Genomic DNA, 23,588 nt, shown 5'->3' on the forward strand with positions numbered 1-23,588 from the left:
GATAGCTAAGATTGCTTTTGATTAAACCTTTTTGTCAGAAACAGACGATTCGTGTACCTCTCGTAGTTAGCGAGATCATAGAAACGAGATTTCGTTGACCTCACTTTTTGACCTTTCAACTCTTGAACTTTTTCAAAATCGTACGCGTGATCACAAAGACGACTTTTATCTGTCCCTTCATCATGTTTAGGTGTTTAGGCATCCAGAAAATAATACAGACACACGGAAAACAGTACAACGGCGTATTCTTATCGAGGGAGTATCATGCCAAGCATGGTGTCTTCGGATATCGACCCAAGAAAGCGGCGAAAGGGGAGAAAGGTACCACAAAAACATCCGCTCCGAAGCAACTATTATGTAGAGAGCTTTCCTTTAGATTATTCGATTTTGTTTACAGAATCAAAACCTTGCATGCAAGATGTTGTACGTGAAAACATGTAGGAAAAGCTTTTGCTAATCGACGTAGATGAAACCTACAAGATTGCAATAAATGAATAAAGCTTAAAATCCAAGGCCAAACCTCACTTTCTTTGTTACAAACATAAGTGCTTAATTGAACTGGCCAATAGTATAGTTGGTAGCTGGTCCCGTTACATTTTGCATACTGTAAATTTAGAATTTTTCTAATGTTTGTGGTTTTCGCGGTGGCTGTTTCATCTTGAACTCTGAAACCATTTTCCTTCTGTCTTCTGCTCGCACCGTCTACGACACCCCCATCTCGTTACATGTAACGTTAACGTTGCATACTGTAATATTGCCACAATATCATAATGATGAAATGTTTGAGGTACTTGCCACGGTGAAGACATATGAATCCTTTTTTTTTTAGTTCACATTCATTCATTTCTCCATATGACCTACTGTATAACACCATCATGGTAGAAAAGTAACGTTTACAGTAAGTAAATAAAAAGTAGTACATGTAACGGGAGGGGGCCATACTTCGACAGGGGTCCAAATTTCGACAGGTTTTAAAAATCATTGTTGCGGAGAAATGCATAGATGCCTGCACATGAGAAGTACACCAGCTGTAGACTAAATCTTGTTGTAAATAACTACAAAGACGGGGTATGTGTCGAAGTTAGCAAGTCCCACAGATAACGATTGAAAAACTTGCACAAGTTTGACGCCTTCCGTGCAAGTTGACGAGCGAACGTATCGAGAGGCCATGGCCCGGGAAACTCTTGAATTTTTATTCGCAAAATATGACATGTGAAAAAATACCACCACACATAGAAATGATGTTTATTAGCCTTCCGAAAAATAATACCTGTGTTCTGTTCTGCCTTTAACTGGGTTGGATAAACGGAGCTAAAATGATGCCACAATGTTCACGCAGTCGGGGCCCCGCCATTTTACTATCACGCACGAAGGCGGGCGAGCAATGCTCAACACGTTGAACTCAGCCAACCCGTCCGTAGAGCGACAAACATTCAAGAAAAATCGATCCCCACCGACTAAAAAATCCTGTAGCCATTGCTGCTGCCAAAAGACAGGATGAAAAGGCAATCAAGGAAGCCGAAAAGCGAAAATGCCATCACAGTTCAATGTAACAATGCGCTGCCGTTTTGCGGCAAGTTGGTCTCACCGTGAGAGGTAAACGTTTTAACACACCGTATTTGAATAAGTCGCGTAATATAAAATATGACCCATATTTGGTACAAAAAAATTACAATGAAGACTTTTAGTGGTATTCTGTTTGCATAAGTTGTTTAAAAATGCACGACGATGGTCTGGTTGTTACTATGTCGGAGTTTGGACCCCTTTTTTGTGTTGGAACGTTCTGCTAGGACACAAGCCGAAAACCTGCCGTAAGTTTCGTGCGCTGTCAAAGTACAGTGCGGAACGCTACCGTTGAATGAAATATATATCTGTACAGCTTCAATAACAGTTATATGGATGCATACAAGATCTTAACTTGTTTTTGATGAGTTCACTGTAAAATGTACATTGACAAAAGCCATGCGCATCCACTTAGAACGGGTGTCGAAGTATGGCCCCCTCCCGTTACTGTACTACATATTCAGGGGGTAGATACAGTTAGGTCAGTGACAGTTGATCACGCCAACACTGTCAAAGTCACATTTGTGGCACCCTTACTGAGTAACCAGTAAAGTGGTTTCGTACTGGAGTTTTAGATATTTTGACTTTTTGTTGTTTCAGTTAGTTATGAGGCCATCCAGAACAGAATTCAGAGTGCCAACTTACTGAGGCTGGTGTCTGCCTACAGAGATCATGGACACAAGAGGGCCAGGATCGACCCCCTGGGGCTTCATGCCATGGAGTATGTAGTATGATATTACAATAAATCAAATGTAAAAACTAAAAGGGAAAACTTCATTGCATCTTTGATATTCTTTTTAATCATTTCCACGTCTGTGGCCGACTTGTACTTAACTTGTGAATGGCCATGATACTGTTCTGATCTATGATAAGAATATGTCATCATTTCAATATTTGCCCCTTTGCAGCTTGCTGATCAGAAAGTGTTATGTTTTCTGTTTCAGGGAGATACAGTCCCTGAACCCAGAAGTGTATGGATTTTCAGGTCAAGAATCAGCAAGACTTGACCTACAAGGTTTGACGATATTATAATGTGATAGAAATTTTATAGGAGTTCAATGATGTTTTATTGTTTGGATGCATATAGAATACAACACATTGTATTTCGTATCACGCGAGGTATCAGCCCAACCGCGTATTCAGTTTTTTAATGGTCACAACAAAAACTAACTTGTAATGTGCAGTGCAGTTAAGAGCTGCAGTATTCATCGACAAAAATATTCTTTATTCCAAGGTTTCATATACAAAATTGTAGCAGTCAATGAACTTGGGTTACCGGTAGATACAATCTTGGTACATTTCTTCATTACTTCCAGGTATTCTACATGTTGGAAAGGAGTCAGCCACTATCACTGATGTCCTTAAGCACCTAGAAGATATATACTGTGGTCCTCTGGCAGTCGAATTCAATCAACTGGCAGTAAGTATTATATTGTATACTAGTAGATGATTGATTTTACTCGTGTGACTTTCCTTGTATATTCTTACGATTATCTTCAAAAGAAGGGCATGTAGAATAAATAATTTTGTATGGCTCCAGGGGTTGGTTTGTTGCAATGTGTCAGTTTTATTAACATCAACAGAAGTAAACATTGGTCATTGTAAGACTTTGCTGTGCAATAGGAATCAAATTATCATTATCATCTTTGCCGCATATCAGTTTTGGTTAATACTGAGGCAGGCCATCAATCAAATTATCACAATTGCATTAAAGGTTCATGTCTAATCATATATAGACGAAATTGATACATATAACATTTACTGTAGATGATCGCCTTAAGCATTCATTGATTAAGTGTTATATAAGTGCGAAAAAAGACTTAACTTTCCATGAATATGTGTTTTCAGACTGAAGAAGAAAGAGAGTGGTTCTCAAGGCGGTTAGAGCAGCATCATGGAGAGACACTTCCTGTTGACAGGAAAAAAGAACTCGCTAAAATACTTCTAGAATCTCAGGTAGGTTGTTCAAGCTTGTGACGGTTTCAGTGAGATCAAGCAGAAATTGTATTGCATCTTTTGAACTCTTCTATGTATCATAGGTATTTATGTTCTATACTTGTGGCCATATATTATCATCTGTTATAATATCTGTTGATTCTCCCAGGTGTTTGATAACTTCATGGCAACAAAATTTACCACAGTGAAGCGGTATGGAGGGGAGGGAGCTGAGTCTATGATGGGCTTCTTTGACCAGGTCTTCAGGCAAGCTGCTGAAGGTGACTTATAAGTTTGTTTGTTTGTTTATTAAGATCTCCATTAGACTGATGCTGCGGGGGCAAAGTAGCTTCTTCAACTGTTAAACATAATGTATATGTATCAGTTAAGCTGCTATAACCACCCATTAGCATAACAGACCAGCTGATTAAGAAATGACTAGATTTATCCCAGTCTTTTGACTATCTTTTTTTTACTACTGGTATGCTTCATTCTGACAGACTCATTGATAAGTTGGATGAGTTACACATACCTAATGACATTAACCCTCTGTCTATTGAATCTTTGAATCTTAGAATAACAAGTAAATCTGTATGTCATAATCTAGATGGCATCCAGGACGTTGTTCTCGGCATGCCCCACCGGGGAAGGCTGAACCTGCTGGCAGGAATGCTGAACTTCCCCCCAGAACTGCTCTTCAGGAAGATGAGAGGGATGCCGGAGTTTCCTGATGGTGTGCAGGGATCCGGAGATGTGCTGTCACACCTGAGTAAGCTGCTCTGATTTAGTCTTTACCTGTGGTATCACTATCACTAAATTTCTGTTAATTGCAGACAGGTCATTATCTACCTGTGATCAATGGACAATGTTAGTTGAGAAGACAAACAAGAACAGCGATAACAGTTTACCGCTTTGAGGTATACATTAGCTCTTTTTTGAAAGTTGATGGATTGTGTTTTGTACCTAATTTTAATGTTGTTCCAGCTGCTTCCACTGACCTGCAGTATGACGATAAGTCCGTCCATGTCACCATGATACCCAACCCTTCTCACTTAGAGGTGAGTACTGTGAGTTTGATACAAGGTTCTGTATGCTAATTTTAAAGTATCATGCCATAGTTCTATCAGATCATGTTGAAATAGGAAGTATGAATCTCATCCAACTGTGTGTGATATAAGATTTATTTCCCATATTATAAGAGGTGATGCCTGTTCTGTGTATAAACCTTAAAGGGAGATTTGATCTCTCTCTCTTTGATGTTGATTAATTTCCTTATCAATTAAACTTGGACCCTCAAAAACCTCTCATCCTATTATTGCCCTGCACTACCAAGTAAGAGCTTTAATGGTGCACTTGAAAGTCTTTGATGTCACCTTGCCTAGGCCTGTAACCCAGTGGCAGCAGGTAAGACCCGAGCAGCACAGCTGCACCTGAAGGAGTGGGACTACTCCGAGGAGGAAGACGACACCCGGCAGGGAGACAAGGTGCTCTGTCTGCAGATCCACGGAGATGCTGCATTCACCTCCCAGGTTAGTCGTACAATAAGCCAGTCATTGATTTGTTTATATGTGTTAACATGTTTAGAAAACCTAAAGCTTTCTTCCACTCTTATCTGATAAACTATGCAAGGACTTTGTTGTGCCATCAGCCATTCATTATGATAGATGAGATGAAAATTCAATGTTTATATTTAAACATGCCCGTAGCAGGCGTGGGGTTCGGGGGGGTCCGAACACCCCCCCCACGTGCGCTCGAAGTCCGCTTTTTTCTCAAGGTCCGTTTTCTTCAATGCACCATACTTTTTAAAAGCCGGACTAATTTGTATTTCCACGGGTCTAGAATCCTAGAAAAATTGCTCACTTTTTCATAGAGTAAAGATGAACACTGCGGTTTACAGTTAGTTCTTCCTGAGTCCAGGGCATGCTACTGCTATGTAAAAGACCCGGCCCGCGAGAGGCCGGGCGCGGCACGCATTAGAAAAACAACTTTCCCGCCATCACCCTCTTTGAACTCCAGCTCCGGCCCGCACGGTCCAGCTCCAGCCCGCACAGATTCCAGCTCGGAGCTGGACCGTGCGGGCCGGAGCTGGGACGTGCGGGCTGGAGCTGGAGTCAAAGCGGGCTGGAGCTGGATGAAAGTGGCTGACCGCAGTCAAAAAGTCAAGCCTGTTGCTATGGTAAAAGCGCCCGGAAGTCTTATTTGGCGGACTGTGGATGACAGCGCCGACACAAGTTAAGATAAGCTATAGAACTGTAGCTAATTGATAAATGTATATGCCATACCTTTTATCTTGTACAATTGTTGTGCATCAAAGGTATACACAGTGAAAGAGCCTGCTGATTGGCACGATGTAGTTTCACCCATTTCTAAGAGGAAAAACATTTCAGGTACAAGAGCGTTGTAAAGCATCCAGTTTTCGTGTCGTTTGTCGTATACAAATTGAATGGGGTTCGGAGAAGTGATGACGTGCCATTTCATAACTGATGTACCCAATCTTTCGTTTTCGTCGAGTGTCTCTGTGTGAGTGTCTCTGATTTTTCCTTTGAAAATCTCTCAAAAACGCAGGAAATGCCATTTCAGAGAGTTCAATTTTCAAAATTTTCTGGGGGAGCATGCCCCCGGACCCCCCTAGGGAACTCGCGCCTTCGGCGCTCGCCTCGCGCCTTTGCCGCTCGTTGGTCCGCCAAAGAGTAAAACGAACCCCCCCAGGCAAAATCCTGGCTACGGGCATGTTAAACCCCCATTCTTCTTTAGATTACTGGTTCAGATATATTCCCTTTTTTCTTTATTGCACTACTAATTGTAAGATCACGAAGATGTGTGCTAAGAAGTAAGATTACACAAAACTTTCTGTGTTTCTCATCCATGGTGTGTTCTATAACAGGGTGTGGTGGCAGAAACTCTGGGTCTGGCAGATCTGCCTCACTTCCATGTGGGAGGCACAGTACACTTCATCGCCAACAATCAGCTGGGTTTCACCACTGATGCAGAAAGGGGGAGGTGGGATTGACATTTTCTGTTCCAAATAAAACTTTTACGTCCGTCTAAAGGTTTTGTAGATTATGAATGGGCTTTGCCATACATGTCTTTGATTTGAAAGTCGTCAGAACTGGTATTTGAACTTTTAACCTAACATTAAGTGAAATGAGTTACTAGTATTATGAAATGAGACTTCCAGTTTAGCATTGTCTGCAATATGAATGTAGTACATGTATATCGTTTATGTGATTAGGTGTTCCATGTGAGATGGAATGCCAGCAGGATAACATGTTCAGAGCGTTCAAAATCATTGTTCCTACAAACTTGTTTTACTTTTATCTAACTTTGCAGATCAAGTCGTTACAGCAGTGACATTGCCAAAATGATTGACTGTGCAGTTATACATGTCAACGGGGACTACCCAGAGGTAAGTTACATTACTTATGCCTGTACATAATATTTTTGAAGACATTCCCTTAAATTTTCATTGTTACTTTTTCATGCTTTTCCAAACCACCTTGTTGCACTAAACATGCAATCTATCCTATGCTATGTAACCTATGCATTTTAGATAAATGTACTGTTTGCAACATGAAAGGATGTTGTGTGCATCCCAATCAAATTTGCCTTTTAGAGATAGAATGTTTAAAGTATATATCAAGATAGAAATCCACCTGGTGTTTTTTTCTACACTGTCATAAACAGCTTTTGTTCTGCAGAGTCACATGTACTTGGTGGGTTGCATCTTTATGTATTTTCCTTTAATCTTGCATTTTTTTTTCTTGCAGGAAGTCATCAAGGCAACCCAGCTGGCCATGTCCTACAGACAGACTTTCCGTAAGGATGTTATAGTGGACATGCTGTGCTTCAGAAGGTGGGTACATAATAGTTCTGTCCATGTGAGACTTAGTGCTCCAGAAGACAAGAGGGTGGACAAGGAATTGCACACCCCTCCTTCACCATAAAAAGTCATGTGCAGGTCAGGCAAACAGGTTGCCGAACCCACCGGCAATTGCCTGTTTGCCTGCTCATCTGTCGAATCGACAGGAGAAGCCCAAAACATAGTAGTAAGGATGTATATATCTGGCACGCTGATGATGTGGCATACGTGATACGTTTCTTTGGCCTAAGCCTGTCCAGTGTCAAAACTTTTTCGTCAGTTATAGTCCACTTAAAAACTTCTCTGTGGACGCAAACACTCCTCCTTTGGAATGTAACATCAACTTTCATATTATCATAATCCCACCGGAATACTCAATACCACCACATGAGATAAAATACACAAATTTAAAAAGAGATGTACCAAGACAGCACCAGTTATTCGAGGTATACTACCGTAGCATACACTTCAGATATTAAGGTGTTCAAGGCAATCTTGAGAAGGCCTCTATTACAATGTTTTTTGGTGTGGCAGTATTATGACAACTGATGGAAGTAAGAGAGTTGATGTTATGTATACCAGCATACATATGCTGCATTTATTATATTAGGTCATGATAATTTGCACTGGTATCAATGCTGACTACTGATGATATTTTTGCAGATGGGGGCATAACGAGTTGGATGACCCATCTTTTACTCAGCCCATCATGTACAAAATCATCAGGGGAAGGTACGACACAGGGAAGAGTGTTCCTGATGTCTATGCAGATCAACTTGTGGTAACAATTTTGTATATCTTATACAAACGTATCTGGCATACCACACTAGACTGTAACACAGTTCTACATTTCCTGTAAACTTTCTATCTGATACTTGCTATTCTATCACCATTCCAGCAAATGTCAAGAAGATAGATGATTTCTCAGAGAAAATTGAGGTGCATAATTAAGTGTTATATATTATATGTCTATTGCTTGTAGAGACATAGCCATAAAATTTTCTAAGTTTGGAACAACTTCTTTTTCATTTCAGAATGAAGGGTTACTTACAAAAGAAGAGGTTGGTAAGATCAATGCTGACTGCATGGCAAAACTTGGAGAGCACTTCAGCAAGCTGGAGAGTTTCCCACCTGAGGCCAGACATCTTCAGAAACAATGGACAGGACTTGTTCAAGCTTCCTCTCAGATAACTACTTGGGACACAGGTAAGGTTCTTGATTGTTTTTTAAATGATTTTCTGTACTACATGAAGTAGGTTAATGACATGTATTAGTAAATTCAGCTGAAGTTCAGCACATAAATATGATTTAAAAGTCATAGTTTAAAGTACCTTTGAGAAATACTGTATAAAAATTAATGCCCTTTAAATGATATAAATCCTTTCTCTGTGTTAAGTATAACTTGAAGATAATTTCTATCTATGTGTTTTTTCTCTTCTTAATACTGATGTTAATAGCCACAATAATTCTGTAATCCCTGTCCTTGGTGCTGAATGTCACTTCCAGTCAAGATGATGTACATGGTGGACATTTTTGTTTACATTTTGAATCTTATGGTTCTATAGGTGTTGATACCAGCCTCTTGAAGTATGTGGGTGCCAAGTCAGTGGAGGTGCCATCAGACCTGGTAAGCTAGCAACCTTGTAACGTTACATCTCATGACTTATTCTCAGTTCATCTGTATCAGGAAGAAAACCTGTGCCTGTACTGGGCTGTATTTGCAGATTTATTGAAACAAAGAAAAATGGCAAGGCATTATCTTTTTACTAGCCTTTTATGAAATCAAGCCTGGTAAATAAAATGTTAACATTGACCTCCAAACCCTGTTTGTAGGTAGTCCATCCCCATCTACAGAAAACGCTGGTTGATGTTCGTAAGAAGAAGATGGAAGCAGGTACAGGCCTGGACTGGGCTACAGCAGAAGCCCTTGCTGTGGGATCTCTGTTATATCAAGGTAAAAACTTGTTTATGTCAATGCTATGAAATAAAGCTGCATGCAAGAAAAAGTTTTTGATACCCAAATACCAGAGCGATTGCATGTAATGTAATAATGCTGTTATTATGTAAAAAATTCATGTATCTCACTGCAACGTTTTACTTCAGTGTAACTATACATGTATGAGACATTCATGATCAATACATGACATACATGATCAATTAGTTTTTGGCCTTGTCTCATAAAATGTTACAGAAGGAAGATTTTTTACACTATTTTTCAACATAGTCCCTTCAATGCACTTGGTCCATTGATGTTCCAGTTTTGATATTCTTTGCTGGAGAAAGGTTGCATCTTGATCCTCTAGATAGGCCTCATCAACTTGGATGACGTCATCATCAGTCTCAAAATGATGACCATACAATTGGGACTTCAGTTTAGGAAACAGGTAGAAGTACGACGGTGCCAGGTCAGGTGAGTAGGAAGGATGAGGTAAGGCTTAGGGGAAAAATGTGTTTTTTCCTGTTTTAGTCCTAAAAAAATTAGAGTTGGTAGATAGGAATTACAAAAATGTATCTTTTTTTTTAAGTCTTTTTTTTTAGACTTTGGCCAAAACTCTAGTTGTACAATACAGTTTAACAAAGTAAGTGTGAATTGCTTGAGGACACTTATATTTTCAATGTCAAGCTTTAATTTTGTGCATAACGCTTACAAATCTGTGGAAAGGTACATCCTTCATTAGACAGGACAAGCAGTTTTTTTACCTGCATTGGAAGCAGGCTGAATAAAAATTCTAACTATATCCACCCATCAAAAAAAGGCTAGGGTTGGCAGGTTTTTATAGGGTAGGTTGGGAAACAGGAAACACAACATTTTTTCCCTTGGCCTAAGAGTTCAAAGTCACATTCGGTTGCTGCTGCCACTGCCACCTGTGCTGACCTGCGTGGACCTGTGCATTGTCCTGGAGCAACAGTACACCAGCTCGAAGCTTTCTTCTCCTTTTCTTGTTGATTGCTGCAGTTCAGAAGCATAGTACTCTCCTTTGACAGTTTGACCCTTCTGTAAGTAGATGACCCCCTCGCAGTACAAGAACACAGAGGACCTCACCTTGCCAACTGATGTCACTTGCTTGAGCTTCTTGGGCAGCTGTGACCTTGTGTGTCCATTGCTTTCTCTGATCTTTGATTCTGGATGACGTAGTGAAGCCATGTCTCATCTTGGGGCACAAGTCTCTTGAGGAAGATGCTTGGATTTGACTGGAAATGGACCACTTCCATCCAACCTGTCCAACTTCTGAGGACAAGTCAACATTCGTGGCACCCACCTTGCAACCAGCTTGCTCCTCACACAAAAGATGTTTAACAAAACATTTTGAACTGCACCATAACTGATGCCTAATGAATGCCCGGTATGTTGGATAGTTACACATCCGTCACTCATTACCATGCTGCATTGGATGACCTCAACCTGATTGCCCGTGGTGCTTGATCTTGGACGTCCAGGCCTTGGCTCATCTTTTGTGCTGTCCTTTTGCTTACAGTTAGCAACCAACTTCTTTACAGTAGAGTAAGCAGGGGAGTCCTCACCAAGTGTCGTAACCATGTCTTCATGGCTTTCATTGATTTCCTTTTTTATTAAGATACTTCAGCACGAGCTTCTGTCTTGTCCATTTTGTGATTTCACCTTACTCTAATTCTGTTGATACTGACAAAGTTCTTCCCTCTTGAAGGATTCAACGTCCGTATAAGTGGGCAGGACGTTGGAAGGGGAACCTTCAGCCACCGACACTTCATGCTGATTGACCAGAACGATGACAGGATGCACATTCCACTGAACGACATAGTGGAGAATCAGCCTGGATATCTGGAGGTGATGTATCATATTTTGGTCTACGCAACATGCACTCTTTCTTCTCAAAGCATTTGACACAGTCAATTATAGCCTATTGTCTAGTATACTATGCTACTTTCACTGTTACCCCCTGTATGCATTTGTCATTCATCAATTTCAGTAGTCAGCTTCGTCTTAATGTCTAGTAAACTATGCTACTTTCACTGGTACCACCTGTATGCATTTGTTGTTCATTATTTTCAGTACTTCTTTGAGCACTTGCACAGTAAGAAGAATACATGTACCAGTATATATTTAGCTATGCACATACATGTACTTTCATGTGTCTATGATTAGTATGAAATGTGAGCAAATTTTATTTGACATGTTGTTGACTTCCCTCCATAGGTGGCAAACAGCTCTCTATCAGAAGAGGCAGTGCTTGGGTTTGAGTATGGCATGAGCATCGAGAGTCCCAAGAACCTGATTATATGGGAGGCACAGTTTGGAGACTTCTTTAACGGTGCTCAAGTCATCATTGACGCCTTTGTGGCCTCTGGAGAAAGTATGTTAAGTTTCATCTTTGTTGTGTATGTAGATCCGTATTTCTTCATCTATAGGTGTCTGTCTTTTGGGAAATAGGAATTTATGATTTATATATGTAACAACTTAAGATACAGTCAAAACCTACCAAATAATACCCAAGTAGACAACCACCGAAATTTCTATGTGGAAGGGGGGTAATTATAAACTTGATTTTTGCTTTTGTTGATGAAAAAAAAACTAGAGGACCATCAAAAAGTGGTCACATTGGCATGGTTGTCCTTATATGTAGTAGTAGTCACTTGTAGAAGTTTGACTGCATGGCATTTGGAGTGTTGCTATGTTATCTAAGTCCATCCTTTATCGTGTAAGTATTTTTCTGTGTTCCATGTAAGAGCTAACATCAGCAGTTTGTATATCTGATGATTGTGTCAACACCCAACTTCTCACCAACGGATGTTGACACAAGCAGGCCTAATGGCTGACCATTTTCCCATCTGCTCTAGAAGAAAAGTTAACACCAGAAATGCCAGTAGCTTTTTTTATTACTTCTACATCGGCAGTTTTTTCCCATACAATACTCACTATAACACAACAAACAACATATGTTCTATGAACTTCTAAAAACAATTGCATTCAATTTTAGATACTTTTTGTAACCTCAAATTAAAGTTACTCAATCTCTGTCTATCCTGACATCACAATCTCTGCCTTGACTTGTGCATAGAGGCCTCTAACATCCATTATATCAAAGCAGCATTTTATATGAATTGAATTGAATTGAAAGACATTGTTATATCACAAAATATCAGAAGCCTATTTCTGTTGTCAGAAAGTACTCAGTAATGGGAATTCATGCCGTATTCCACAGTACACATTACTACATTGAATAGAACTGCCCATAGTTATAATGAATAAGGGATGGGTTCTTTTGGATTCATGTCTGAAATTTGATACTACTGATGCCTTTGATGTTCTGATTATGATATATATATGTACACCACTGTGACATCAATATTAGCGTAAAAATACTGTGATTCACATTACTATAGCAGGGTTATATGCCCGCTGCAGTTGAATTAATTGCAACTATACTGCATATTGGTTAGTTGCCAGCTCATGTTTTCTGATTTTCTCAAAGATTAACTAGCCCTTGATCAAAGCTAGAAGGAGCTAACTTACCCTGGAACAAATGGTATCTAGTTCAATTTGTGATATATGTCCCACTGTGTTCCTTGACACTCTAGACGATTGTCTGTGAGCCAATATGTTGTTATCCTGTCCCTGTTTTCTACATATCTTACAAAAAATGCTGTAAAATGACTTTCTAAATACTTTGTCCCTGTAGGCATACACAATAGGGTTAACAGCAGAATTTGTAAAAGGCAAGGTATACACTAGAGTAAAGAATATCTTTGGATCCAAGCCTGTATTTCCAATGATAATGGTGAGCCACATGATTAGTATCATCGGCAGCCAGCATATCAGCAGGCAGCCCAAGATGATGCTCAGCGTTTTGACAGCTTTCATAGTGCCAAGGAATACGTTCTGCTTTCGTTGCTCTATTGTCATCATTGGTTGCACGGCTGAAATCCTTTGGGTCTGCCTTCGAGCTGCCCGGAAAACCAGACCGTACATGACAATGATGCAGACCAGTGAGATGAAGACAGGGGTGATGAAGAAGTGACCTACGCTGTAGTGGTCGAATATGTCCATCACACTGCATTCTCCCGTCTTCAGAAACTGTTGTGGATAGCACAGGCCAAATAGCTGTAAAGAACCCAGACCACATGCCACCAGCCACACAAGAACTAGCAGTCCTGTCCTGGCCTTCCAGGTCATTATGTTGTGGTAGTGTAGCGGTTTCATGACGGCTATGTAGCGGTCGATGGACAAGGCGAGCAGGTTGAAAACGGAGGCGCAGAAGATGCTGATGAGTGCGATCCAGTAGAACAAGCAGCTTCCATAGTTTTCTGTCACAAGTGGATGCCCATGGACTGTGTTATGGATATGGAATGTTGCAGCAACCACACCGATGATCAGGTCTGCCACTGACAGGCTGACGATGTAAAAGTTGGTAGCAACTTGTAGCTTTCGTGTGACAGTAACGGCTATAATGACGAGGCTGTTCCCTATCAGTGTGATCAGGCATATAGGGCCATTTACAAACACTAGCAACACTATCCTTGTTTGCGTGCTCGAATAGAGTTCATCTGTCCATTCTGTTTCACCATTGCACCCCTCTGTTGCATTTTGGATGGAGTCATTTTTTAGATATGAAAAGTTAGCAACTCTCAGACATGAAGACATACTCGTTTGTCTTGTAAGTAATTGTACTCCTTCAGAAATGGGTTCTTGAATCTATGAACTTTTCAGTTCTTAGTCGTATAACATGGACTTTATTCAGGTGTCTTCCTTATCGTTGGTAAAGCTCCTTTGACAAATATGCAGTTCTCACTAGACAGCAAAGATGGGAGCTTACCTGCTCCTTGCCTTGATTTAGAGATGTCCTGCCTTGTCGTGAAGTGTATTACCAGTAACAATTTTCTTGAGATGCTGTAGAAGAGATTGTTGCGAGCAAAAAGTCTATGCTGTTCTCACGTCTTTTGTCTTGTTGATGAACCAGGTGTCCTCTTTCCATACCCGATGTGTCCGGCAGTCTTGCCACTTGTTTGAGTTTGCTTATTTCCTTTGCTTTATATCCCCACGTTAAGTGGGTATTTGACCAGTCCTGCATAATCTGCCTGGTGCTTGTTTACCTTGCTAATGGGTGGTAATTTAGCTGGAAGGTAGCTATGGAAAAGTATAGGAGGTAGTTTCCATGTAGTTCTAGGAAAGCTAACCACCAGTTTACTCTGCTCTTACTACCGTGACTCATAATTTCTTCCGTCTTGACGATGACCATCAAAAACGTCATGACACAGGAATACATGGCATCATTGGAAATGTTTAAGTTGTGATAATGCTCTGTATGACATCAGAGAAGTTCGAAAAACTGACATTTTATGCTACTGTATTTGATTTGACTTGGTTGTGCGTAAAAGACAACTCAATATTTGCAATCAATGAAGTTAGATACAACTGCATGTGTACATAAACCTGGAGTCACAACATCAGTGAAGTGATTTATGGATAGTGAGCTACTGGGTATGTCTAGACAATTTCTGACTTAATTGGCCCGGTATTGTTAAGTTTTTGTAGGAAGCTATTCTCAAGTGGTATATGGTTATTCTCAATCTCCATCTGTTTACTCAAATCCTAAAATAGGAACCTTTTAAGAATTATGTTATAATCAATTTTTAGCAAAGACTATGGAAAAATTAAAAAGTAACATGTTCAAGAGTTGTCTATTCTACTTCTTAAAGAACTTTTTATGAAAAAAATTGAGCAAACCAATACTTTTATTCACGCTATACTAACACTAACAGTTATCAAAAGAAAAATGAAGCATGGGAAAAGTCAGGATGTCTTTCTTCTTCTTGTAGTTATCATTTGATTACTAAAGTACCTGTCCCATTTGTCCAGCAAAATGGTTACTACAGAGTGGGCTGACCATCCTACTTCCTCACGGCATGGATGGGGCTGGACCAGAGCACTCTTCATGTAGGATAGAGAGGTGGCTGCAGGTTTGTACAATGTATTAGTCTTACTAATACTATGAACTGTAAATACAGAAATGTTCGCGGTTTTATGTTGGCGTTTTTTTAGTGGTGGAAACTTCACTACAAACTTAAAACCCACAAACATTTTTTCAATGGCAGTAAAAGAGTACCTTTTCCCCTGTAAAATTAAATCCCCTTGAACTTAAATGCATTTACAGTATGCTGATAACCATTGTACAATCAAAACTGCCCAAGGAGACCACCAATTGGACCAATAAAATCTGATCTATGAGGACAGGTGATTTTTGATGCTAAGGTCAATGGGAAGAACTTATTCAAGGGACCACCATAGAGCGGTCACATTTGCTAGGTACAAATGCATAATTACATTTTGTATGTAGTCTGTATGTAGCTGATACAGTTTTGACTGTATGTAACATTTTTTGTGCAGCATTATATAATTAGTGCCCACAGGGGGTATTTATTTTTAGACTTCCATGAACCGTTATTTGAGAATCAATTAACAGACAGTAAACAGTATGTATTTTGGTCAATGAGTAAATGTGTTCCCCACTTCTGTATCCTCTCAGCCAGGGATCAAACACTGAAACCTGGTGTACAAATGTACCTAGATTTAGTTCTCGCACACATTTAGGATTAACTTCCAACTTCCTACCTAATGACGGGGGTAATTTTAACACTATTTAGTGTATTATCAAGAGCTATTATGATGCAGGTCTAATTTCAAGAACAAGCTGAACTTCATTTCCCAGCATGGATGGATTCAGAGCAAACACACTGTACTGAGTCAAGACAAAATGTCCTGGAAAACATCATGAATGGAAGGGATTTGCCATCAAATTTTGGCCCTTTTGTATTCCTTCCATCACTGTGTACTATCTGGTGGAATGTTATATTTCCTCTGCTGTAACAGTTCTGAACAAAAGTAGTGATATTTCAAACTGTGTTGTGTTGTCACCCCCAGTTGTGTGACAGTAAGGAGGATGCAGCGGATGGAGATAACATCAACATGCAGGTGGTAAACCCCACCACACCTGCACAGTACTTCCACCTCCTCAGGAGACAGGTCAGGAAACAACACTTTGTACAATCTCTTACACTGCTGAATCTTCTTTCATGCTATGCCCACATGTTATAATCTATCAACAGTCAACTAATGAGAAGGCCTTTGCCTGGCTGCAGTACTGGCATGGAACGATATGATGATGAACATTCAACTTTGTGTAGAATGACTGCTCTAAGACAAGTGTGTAACTTTTAATTAGCAGTAGTAGTAGTATCCAGTTTACAGGTGTCAAAAGCCTATCAATTCACTCTGTTGACAGGCCAACAGATTAATATCCCATGTGGTTCTCAATTATTTTCCAATACACAGATGGTGAGGAACTTCAGAAAGCCTTTGGTAGTTGCTGGGCCCAAGATTCTTCTCAGACTTCCAGTGAGTTTGCATGTGCTTTCTTAATGTTCAGTATGTGTAAAGATGAGTTAATGTACATATAATTTTTAGAATGCTTCCATAATTTCTTGTAAATCGGTGTTGTTTGGATGTATGATTGCTGTAGCCTGTAGATCTGTGCTAATTCTGAAATGATGGTACATTTCAGGCTGCTACCTCCACACTGGAGGACATGGCACCAGGTACCTTCTTCAAACCAGTGATAGGAGAACAAGGTGCAGACCCGTCAAGGTAAAGCGGCATCAGATTGAGCAAAGTAGTGTGAGATTGATTTAAATTCTATACCACCAATAAGTTTTCTCTGTTATGTTTGTGCATCACCCGGATGGAGGCCTGGCGACCTCTGTCTCGTATCAGCCACATGGTGATCTACATCATTCACCCGGACGGGTGTGTCACCCCATAAGGGGCGGTATAACCCGTCGTTGTGCGAACATGTGCGAACATGTATATAGGGCTCCCTTGGAAATCAGTTACTACGTTAACTGAAGGGACTACCCTAAAGATCAATAAATAAATAAATAAATCATCAATGTTATGGAGAAATATGCACTGCAAGTGACAAAGATATTGTACATTATTTGATGACTTCTCTAGTGAAAAAATAAAAGTTGAACAGAGTTCATCTCTGCTTTGGAATGTTTGTTACATCAATACATAATTTTGGCAAATTGTTATGATCATTTCCTCCTGTTTTCAGAGTTACCAGAGTGGTGTTCTGTAGTGGCAAGCACTACTATGGGCTGGCTAAAGAGAGAGATGCCAGAGGTGCTGACAATGTGGCAATCATCAGAATAGAGGTAGGTATGAGGATATGTGTAAATCTAACATGTGGGATCACATGGCTGCTCTTAGATATCAGTGGAGGATATGTGGAGGACTAAAATCCAGGATAAATTTTCTATTATCAATAACTTGTATATCCTTGCAGTAGCCTTTGTTTACGCAATCTCTCGCTGACTGGGGTCAATGACCTGTAGGGCAGGCTGCTAGAAGTACTAGCAGCACGATTTTAGTCATCCTTGCAGTATCCGAGTACCATTTAGGAGCAAGAGAATCAGATTGAGTAAAACAAATCGATTTGTGACTTTTGTCTTCTCCATCAATACAGGAGTTGTGCCCATTTCCAATGGAGGCTATAAGGGAAGAAATGAAGAAATATTCCAAAGCTACAGGTAAAACCAACAAATCTTGTGCTTTTTCTAATGTTTAAGGCCCCCACATCTAGCAGGTACAATGCACGTCTAACCTCTGAAAGGCTTGGGACGACAATTAACAGGATGGTGAGTGTGATCGTGCTTCCTGTGGGCCTCTAGTCGGACTTTTATTTGATTTTGAACTATCATTAGTACGGCATAATTACTCGGCGCTTCACGTTCAACTCCGAATCTAGAATACTTGCCCTGCATTGTCAGCAGTAATGTTTGCTTTGCCCTCACCATCATGCAAACCAAAACAAACAATAAGTGGGTGTTGCATTAAAGTAGCCTAAATTGAAGTCCTGGCCTCCTGGCCAGAGACTGTGGAGGCAGGATGTTGTGTTTCTGAAACTTACTAAAGGAGAAATTTGAATCCATGCTTTAATACATAATCAACTACATGTACTACTAACTCAAATGCACTTTGATGCTCAAGTCATGTGCAGATGGGGTTGGCATTGTTTCATTAAGACTTTTGTGGAATCTCAGCAGGAAATAATTATTTACAAATTTGAGCAAAGACAACATTTCCCGAATTAGGCAAAAATCCTATGTGCTTAAGATACATATTTAATGCCTTGAAGAAAGTTGCAGTTGTACTGTAATCATTCATGTGGCACCCATCATGTTTTTTTTTATCCCCACAGAGTTCATTTGGAGTCAAGAGGAGCATAGGAACATGGGTGCATGGTCATTTGTTCAGCCAAGATTCGACAACCTGTTAGCATGCAAGGCAAGTATCAATGCACACTATCAAGGTGTTCCTGATTGAGACATAGAAAAATATTGACTTGTAAAAGTGCTGAGGGGATGCCATTTTCATTGTAGGTATTCTTTAATGTCATGATTATTATTCAAAAGCACCAACTTGACATATCAAGCCAAGGCAAGAAGATAAAATGTATGAACCAGCAATTCCTTGATGAACAGGCAAGTTTTTATGATTTAAATGTGTGTCGTAAGATATGTTAACATGCCATCGTTAAAAGCAATTTCAAATGGGTGTGCACCTGTACATGTTGCTTACGTGAACTATGGCACATCAGATCATTCCATTAATGCCCCAAATGTTGTCCTTTTGTTTGATAGCTGAAGTATGTGGGCCGTGGTGTCCTGGCAACCCCAGCTGTGGGAGTGGGGGAAGTACACCAGGCTGAGGCCAAGCAGGTCATCACTGATGCCTTTGCATAGCAGGATTTCACACTTATCATGATGTCTTGTCTTATCACATCAGATCTTATCACAAAAATACAGTCCATCCTCATACACCTTACCATGATCAAGCATTCATTATAATTTATTTAATATTTTATTTTATTTAATTTTTAATTAATTCTTAAAATATTCAGCTCGAAGGAAGAGATTTAAAGTTTCTGAAAAGAAATTTTCATTTATGCTCACAAACCTGATAGTGCCTTGTTTTGTTAATTTACTGCCTTTACTGCCTCAATATTAGCATATCGAAGTTGATGACTTCTCATGCTAAATTCAGCACTGTTGATGATAGGTTTTATGTTTGATATCCTAAGTAGGGTAAAACTCATTGAAAATCCTAGAATATGTTCATCACCTTTTCTTACTAAACATTCAGTAGGATATTGGGTCCAAATGATTTCCAGAGAATTTTTGTTAAGAGCATGTTTATTCTGTGTGTGTGTGTGCGTGTGTATAGTTTCGTCTTGAAATGAATGAAAAATGTGAAGAGATAACTTAGCTCCCAACTCTACAATACAAATGATACAATAGTGGTATAGTATTTAATATGTAACCTTGTATATCTTGGGAGCTGAACTTTTTCCCTCTCATGCTTAATTTAAGAATTATTTAAGTGCAAAGCATGTTTACAAGGCATGTACAAGTTACATGTTGTCAGAATTACAAGACAAAGATTTTAGGAAGAAATTTTATGCTTGTTTCTTTTATGTATTGGAATTAGTGACCATTATCTAACTGGCATTATAGTAAAATGTTTTCTGTTATGGCTGTTTGTGATATAGAATACTAGTACTATGACCTTTTATGTTGTCAAATCATTTGATTTTTACAGATGTGGAAAAAGATGAATGAATGAAAAAATACATTAGAACTCAATGAAGGTGTTTTTGTTCATGTAATGTTTTCTTAGAATAACCAACATGAACAATTACTAGCACTCTAGAGGTACAGTGCAAAACTTTCTTCCAACACAAAGGTATACACAGATCAAATGTTCAACGACCACTGTCGCCTTCTTCAGGATCAATACTGATCATAAGTATCATCCTGGAGAAAGCGACAGAAGTCATTGAAAATTTCATCCCTGTATACTTTTGTGTTGGAAAAAAGTTTAGCACTGTACTATGTTACCACTTTCTTAAAAACTACTATGGTGATGAATCTTCAAGTTTGACTCTGGTGTGTGAACCATTTTGGCTGATGTTCCTGTCCACAGGTGCATGAATCTGAAAAGGCAGAAAAGTATTCATTAGTAATGATAAAATAGTGCAAAAAAACAACAACATAAGAATATTTACAAGATAAGTATTGAACATGGTTAACAGACTCCAAACATTGTCACATTGTAACATTTAGCATTTTACTTACTGCCTTGGAGATGTCCAGCCAATGCATGGCCTTCTGCAGAGCATCATTCCTACTGGGAGGGGTCTCCATGTTCCAGTAGGTGAACTCCTGGAATTTCTGCCCTGCATGGAAAACTCTGGCCTGGCAGACCACATGGATGGAAAAGTTGTTATACATTAGTCTAGTGTTGACCAGTAAATGATGTGAAAATAAATGAATGCCGTTATCAATTAAGGGAGGAGGGTGCAATAAATCAATCATTATGATATTGATAACATTGATGAAGGCAACAACCAGGTTAGCCGGGGACGACTGTTGGTTATCGCGTATAGCTCCCGACCTATAAGCGATAACCAACAGTCGTCAGCGGCTAAGCGATAACCAACAGTCCGCAGCTACATCCAGGTATTAGAGCTTTAATAGTACATAATTCCACATGTTACTCATGCAATTGGATCAGTCAATTTCAAAAGACAGTTGACGTTGTCTGAAACGTCTGCCACTGACTGCCAGTTTACAAAACTTCTCCAGTTGCTGGACTTAAACTTTTGTAGCGACAAGGACGACCTCACCTCCTCATCTGATACTGCCTTGTGTTTTTCCTTCAGAACCAATCCAGTGTAACCGTCTGGCAGGCTAACGGTCCCTCCTCTCAGCTCCCGTCCACGAAACGATGCTTGGAGTACTTCATGAAAGTAAAATGACTGTGTCAGTTGCAGAAAAACCTAAGCTGTAATACAAAATTTAATGTCAAGTAAATACCCTCGTGTCTGTAGATACCAGTTTCTATAGGTAATGAAGTGTTGTTGTTGTTTTCAGATAAAATGAAGTAGTTAATTTCTCACCTCCTTGTCCATTGTCTCTTATGCTCGGTGTGAAATACTGGGCTACCTGCGCGGGCCCGGTGTGTTCTATCTCGCACGGAAGAAGGTGCAACTTCGGCGGGGCCGTCTCACCATTCACCCCGCTCAGGTCAACTTCTACAGACATGTTAGTGGCTAGACAAGCTTATTCCTTTCCCAAGAGATTGGGGATTCAGGTTTACTATGTATACCGACCAGTCAGGTTGCTCTTTTACTGGAGCTGACACAAACCATACCACAGTGCAATGAACACACAAATATTTCCCGCGTTTATTTGGGTCAAGGGTCATTTGAGGTATGGTTGATACCATTAAACTGCAGGAGATTTATATTTTAAAACATATTTAACAAAACATAACATACACTTATATGAAGTACATTATGATCATACTATTAAAACACACTAGTTTGGCTAATTTGCATACAATACATAGTAAGGTAGAGGTTGTTTGGAAACCACTTATGACTTTCATTAGTAAGGCTTACCTTATACATAATAGGCTGGTCCATGCAATGGCAGAGCCATGTGAACCTTGGTGCATGGTGTCTTCGACCTTCACGTGAAATCGCAATCATTTAGCTGAAGAAAACTGTTATTCGGTATGTCGGACGACAAGTGGCACTGGATGAGGGATGGTCCACCAAAGAAGGACGCACAGAAGGGATTCTTCTCCAGTCTAGCGGACGCTGTCCGAGGGAAAGGCCCCAGTCCTGACAAGGCTTCCCGCATGGTTACCAGCATTTCCAAGGTGTATGCCCTCGGTGCATGGACGCTGTGTGTGGCCGCTGGTGTGCACTGGTATTACCATAGAAAAGACAAACCAATAAGTGACGACAATATCTCAAGTACATCGGCAGAGACACCCGATAAGAGGTGGGAGAAGAAGACAATTGTAGGGACGTTCACTTATGAACAGTTCAGACCGTCAGGTAAGGAAGTCAGAATTAAATGTTTAACGTTACTTGTTTTTTTATCTGTACAAGGAGGTTAAAGAAAGAGTGATTCTTTAACCTCCTTGATCTGTACAAGGATGATAGATTTCCAAATGCGTGTAATCTTGACCCATCATGATGGATGTTTGTTGGAACTTTGATTACACAGTTGTGAAGTGGCACTAGATCATCTGCAAATACACGCAAACAATATCAAATGTGCAATTCTTCCACTATGAAGCAAGGGGTTCTGTTACTATAAAAGAGGAAATGTTCACAGTCGTTTTATGTTCATGGTTTTCAAGGGCAAACTTAAAAACCACCACCGCAAGTGCTTCATATACCTCCCTAACACAAAATCAAACCCCTGCAGGCTTCCCCTTTTACAGTGTATAATTTCCAAATTTGATTATCTTGCTTTACAGTCATGTCTTGCCATGTGTTGTACCCTGGGTATGAATGATACCTAAGATCAAATCATCATCATCATCAAATACGACATAGAAATGTTTGCCCAATATCATCATCGGATGATATTGTTGAAATATATTTTCAATGATATTAGATGAGATGAACAGCATGAACTACTCATAGATTATATTGTACTGTGATGTATGATTTGACTCTTAAACTGACAACTTGTGTCCTATATAACCTTGTTGTTCCCAACTCTTTTCACAGATACCAATCCAAACAAGTTGCGATTATTAAAGTGGAAAATCATAGCCAAACTAGATGAGTGGTGGAACGGTGATGCCAATGTGGACAAGAGACCTGCAGACCAAAACAAGGGGACAACATGAAGACTGTACTGGTTACCATATACCATGGGTATCAGACATCCTATGGAGACTTCAGCTTTGATGCAAGTCTGCAGAAGAAAATTGTTGTTGACAAAAAAGAAATGTCCAGATTTTTTAGGCTATTGTATTGATCTGACAATGAAGTATTTTGTTCTTCAGAATCTGCCCCTAAAAGACAATGATGCTAGAGAAACAGAATCAGCACTGCTGCGGCCATTACAATCTACCTAGCCTGGTTAACTCATGATCGTTAAGAGCGGAGAGGGGGATAAAGCATAATAACTGTATTGTTTTTGTTTGTTACCTAGAGGCACTGTCATCTTGGTTTACTGTAAATTGAGGTCATAAAGATAGACACTTCTGTTGCAGGAAAGGTTACTTTCCTCTATCTCAATAAAATATGAAACAGATGGGTACTGTATTAGTACTTTTTCTTTTCATTTAATGTTAGTCAACATAATTTACATATCCACCTGTTACCTT

The 23,588-nt window shown here is 39.7% G+C and overlaps 4 protein-coding genes across 4 annotated transcripts; 2 read left to right on the top strand and 2 right to left on the bottom strand.

The window, feature by feature from the left end:
* The first annotated feature begins 97 nt into the window (after positions 1–97).
* LOC118411503 (probable 2-oxoglutarate dehydrogenase E1 component DHKTD1, mitochondrial) lies at positions 98–19,911 on the top strand. The gene is made up of 26 exons (XM_035813813.1): positions 98–321; positions 2,164–2,284; positions 2,508–2,578; positions 2,880–2,983; positions 3,412–3,519; positions 3,668–3,779; positions 4,106–4,267; positions 4,483–4,556; positions 4,881–5,027; positions 6,383–6,498; positions 6,829–6,904; positions 7,266–7,351; positions 8,021–8,138; positions 8,392–8,563; positions 8,923–8,984; positions 9,191–9,311; positions 11,023–11,162; positions 11,532–11,688; positions 15,192–15,292; positions 16,254–16,355; positions 16,665–16,727; positions 16,894–16,976; positions 17,446–17,545; positions 17,857–17,920; positions 18,592–18,677; positions 19,034–19,911. The coding sequence occupies exons 1-26, from the start codon at positions 183–185 to the stop codon at positions 19,133–19,135; spliced, it is 2,787 nt and encodes a 928-aa protein (XP_035669706.1). The 5' UTR covers positions 98–182; the 3' UTR covers positions 19,136–19,911.
* Positions 11,695–15,171, bottom strand: LOC118411521 (adenosine receptor A2b-like). Its single transcript, XM_035813837.1, has one exon. The coding sequence runs from the start codon at positions 13,974–13,976 to the stop codon at positions 12,840–12,842; it is 1,137 nt and encodes a 378-aa protein (XP_035669730.1). The 5' UTR covers positions 13,977–15,171; the 3' UTR covers positions 11,695–12,839.
* A 141-nt stretch (positions 19,912–20,052) lies between the features above and the next one.
* Positions 20,053–21,633, bottom strand: LOC118411528 (ribonuclease H2 subunit C-like). The gene is made up of 5 exons (XM_035813849.1): positions 21,352–21,633; positions 21,079–21,191; positions 20,528–20,647; positions 20,294–20,385; positions 20,053–20,118 (listed from the first exon to the last, which is right to left on the bottom strand). Exons 1-4 carry the CDS (start codon positions 21,494–21,496, stop codon positions 20,308–20,310), a joined length of 456 nt encoding a protein of 151 aa, XP_035669742.1. The 5' UTR covers positions 21,497–21,633; the 3' UTR covers positions 20,053–20,118; positions 20,294–20,307.
* A 222-nt stretch (positions 21,634–21,855) lies between these two features.
* On the top strand, positions 21,856–23,566 carry LOC118420503. The gene is made up of 2 exons (XM_035827339.1): positions 21,856–22,299; positions 22,984–23,566. The coding sequence occupies exons 1-2, from the start codon at positions 21,972–21,974 to the stop codon at positions 23,103–23,105; spliced, it is 450 nt and encodes a 149-aa protein (XP_035683232.1). The 5' UTR covers positions 21,856–21,971; the 3' UTR covers positions 23,106–23,566.
* Positions 23,567–23,588: the final 22 nt, after the last annotated feature.

This window comes from Branchiostoma floridae, chromosome 1 (assembly GCF_000003815.2).
Source record: "Branchiostoma floridae strain S238N-H82 chromosome 1, Bfl_VNyyK, whole genome shotgun sequence".
Classification (NCBI taxonomy): Eukaryota; Metazoa; Chordata; class Leptocardii; order Amphioxiformes; family Branchiostomatidae; genus Branchiostoma; species Branchiostoma floridae.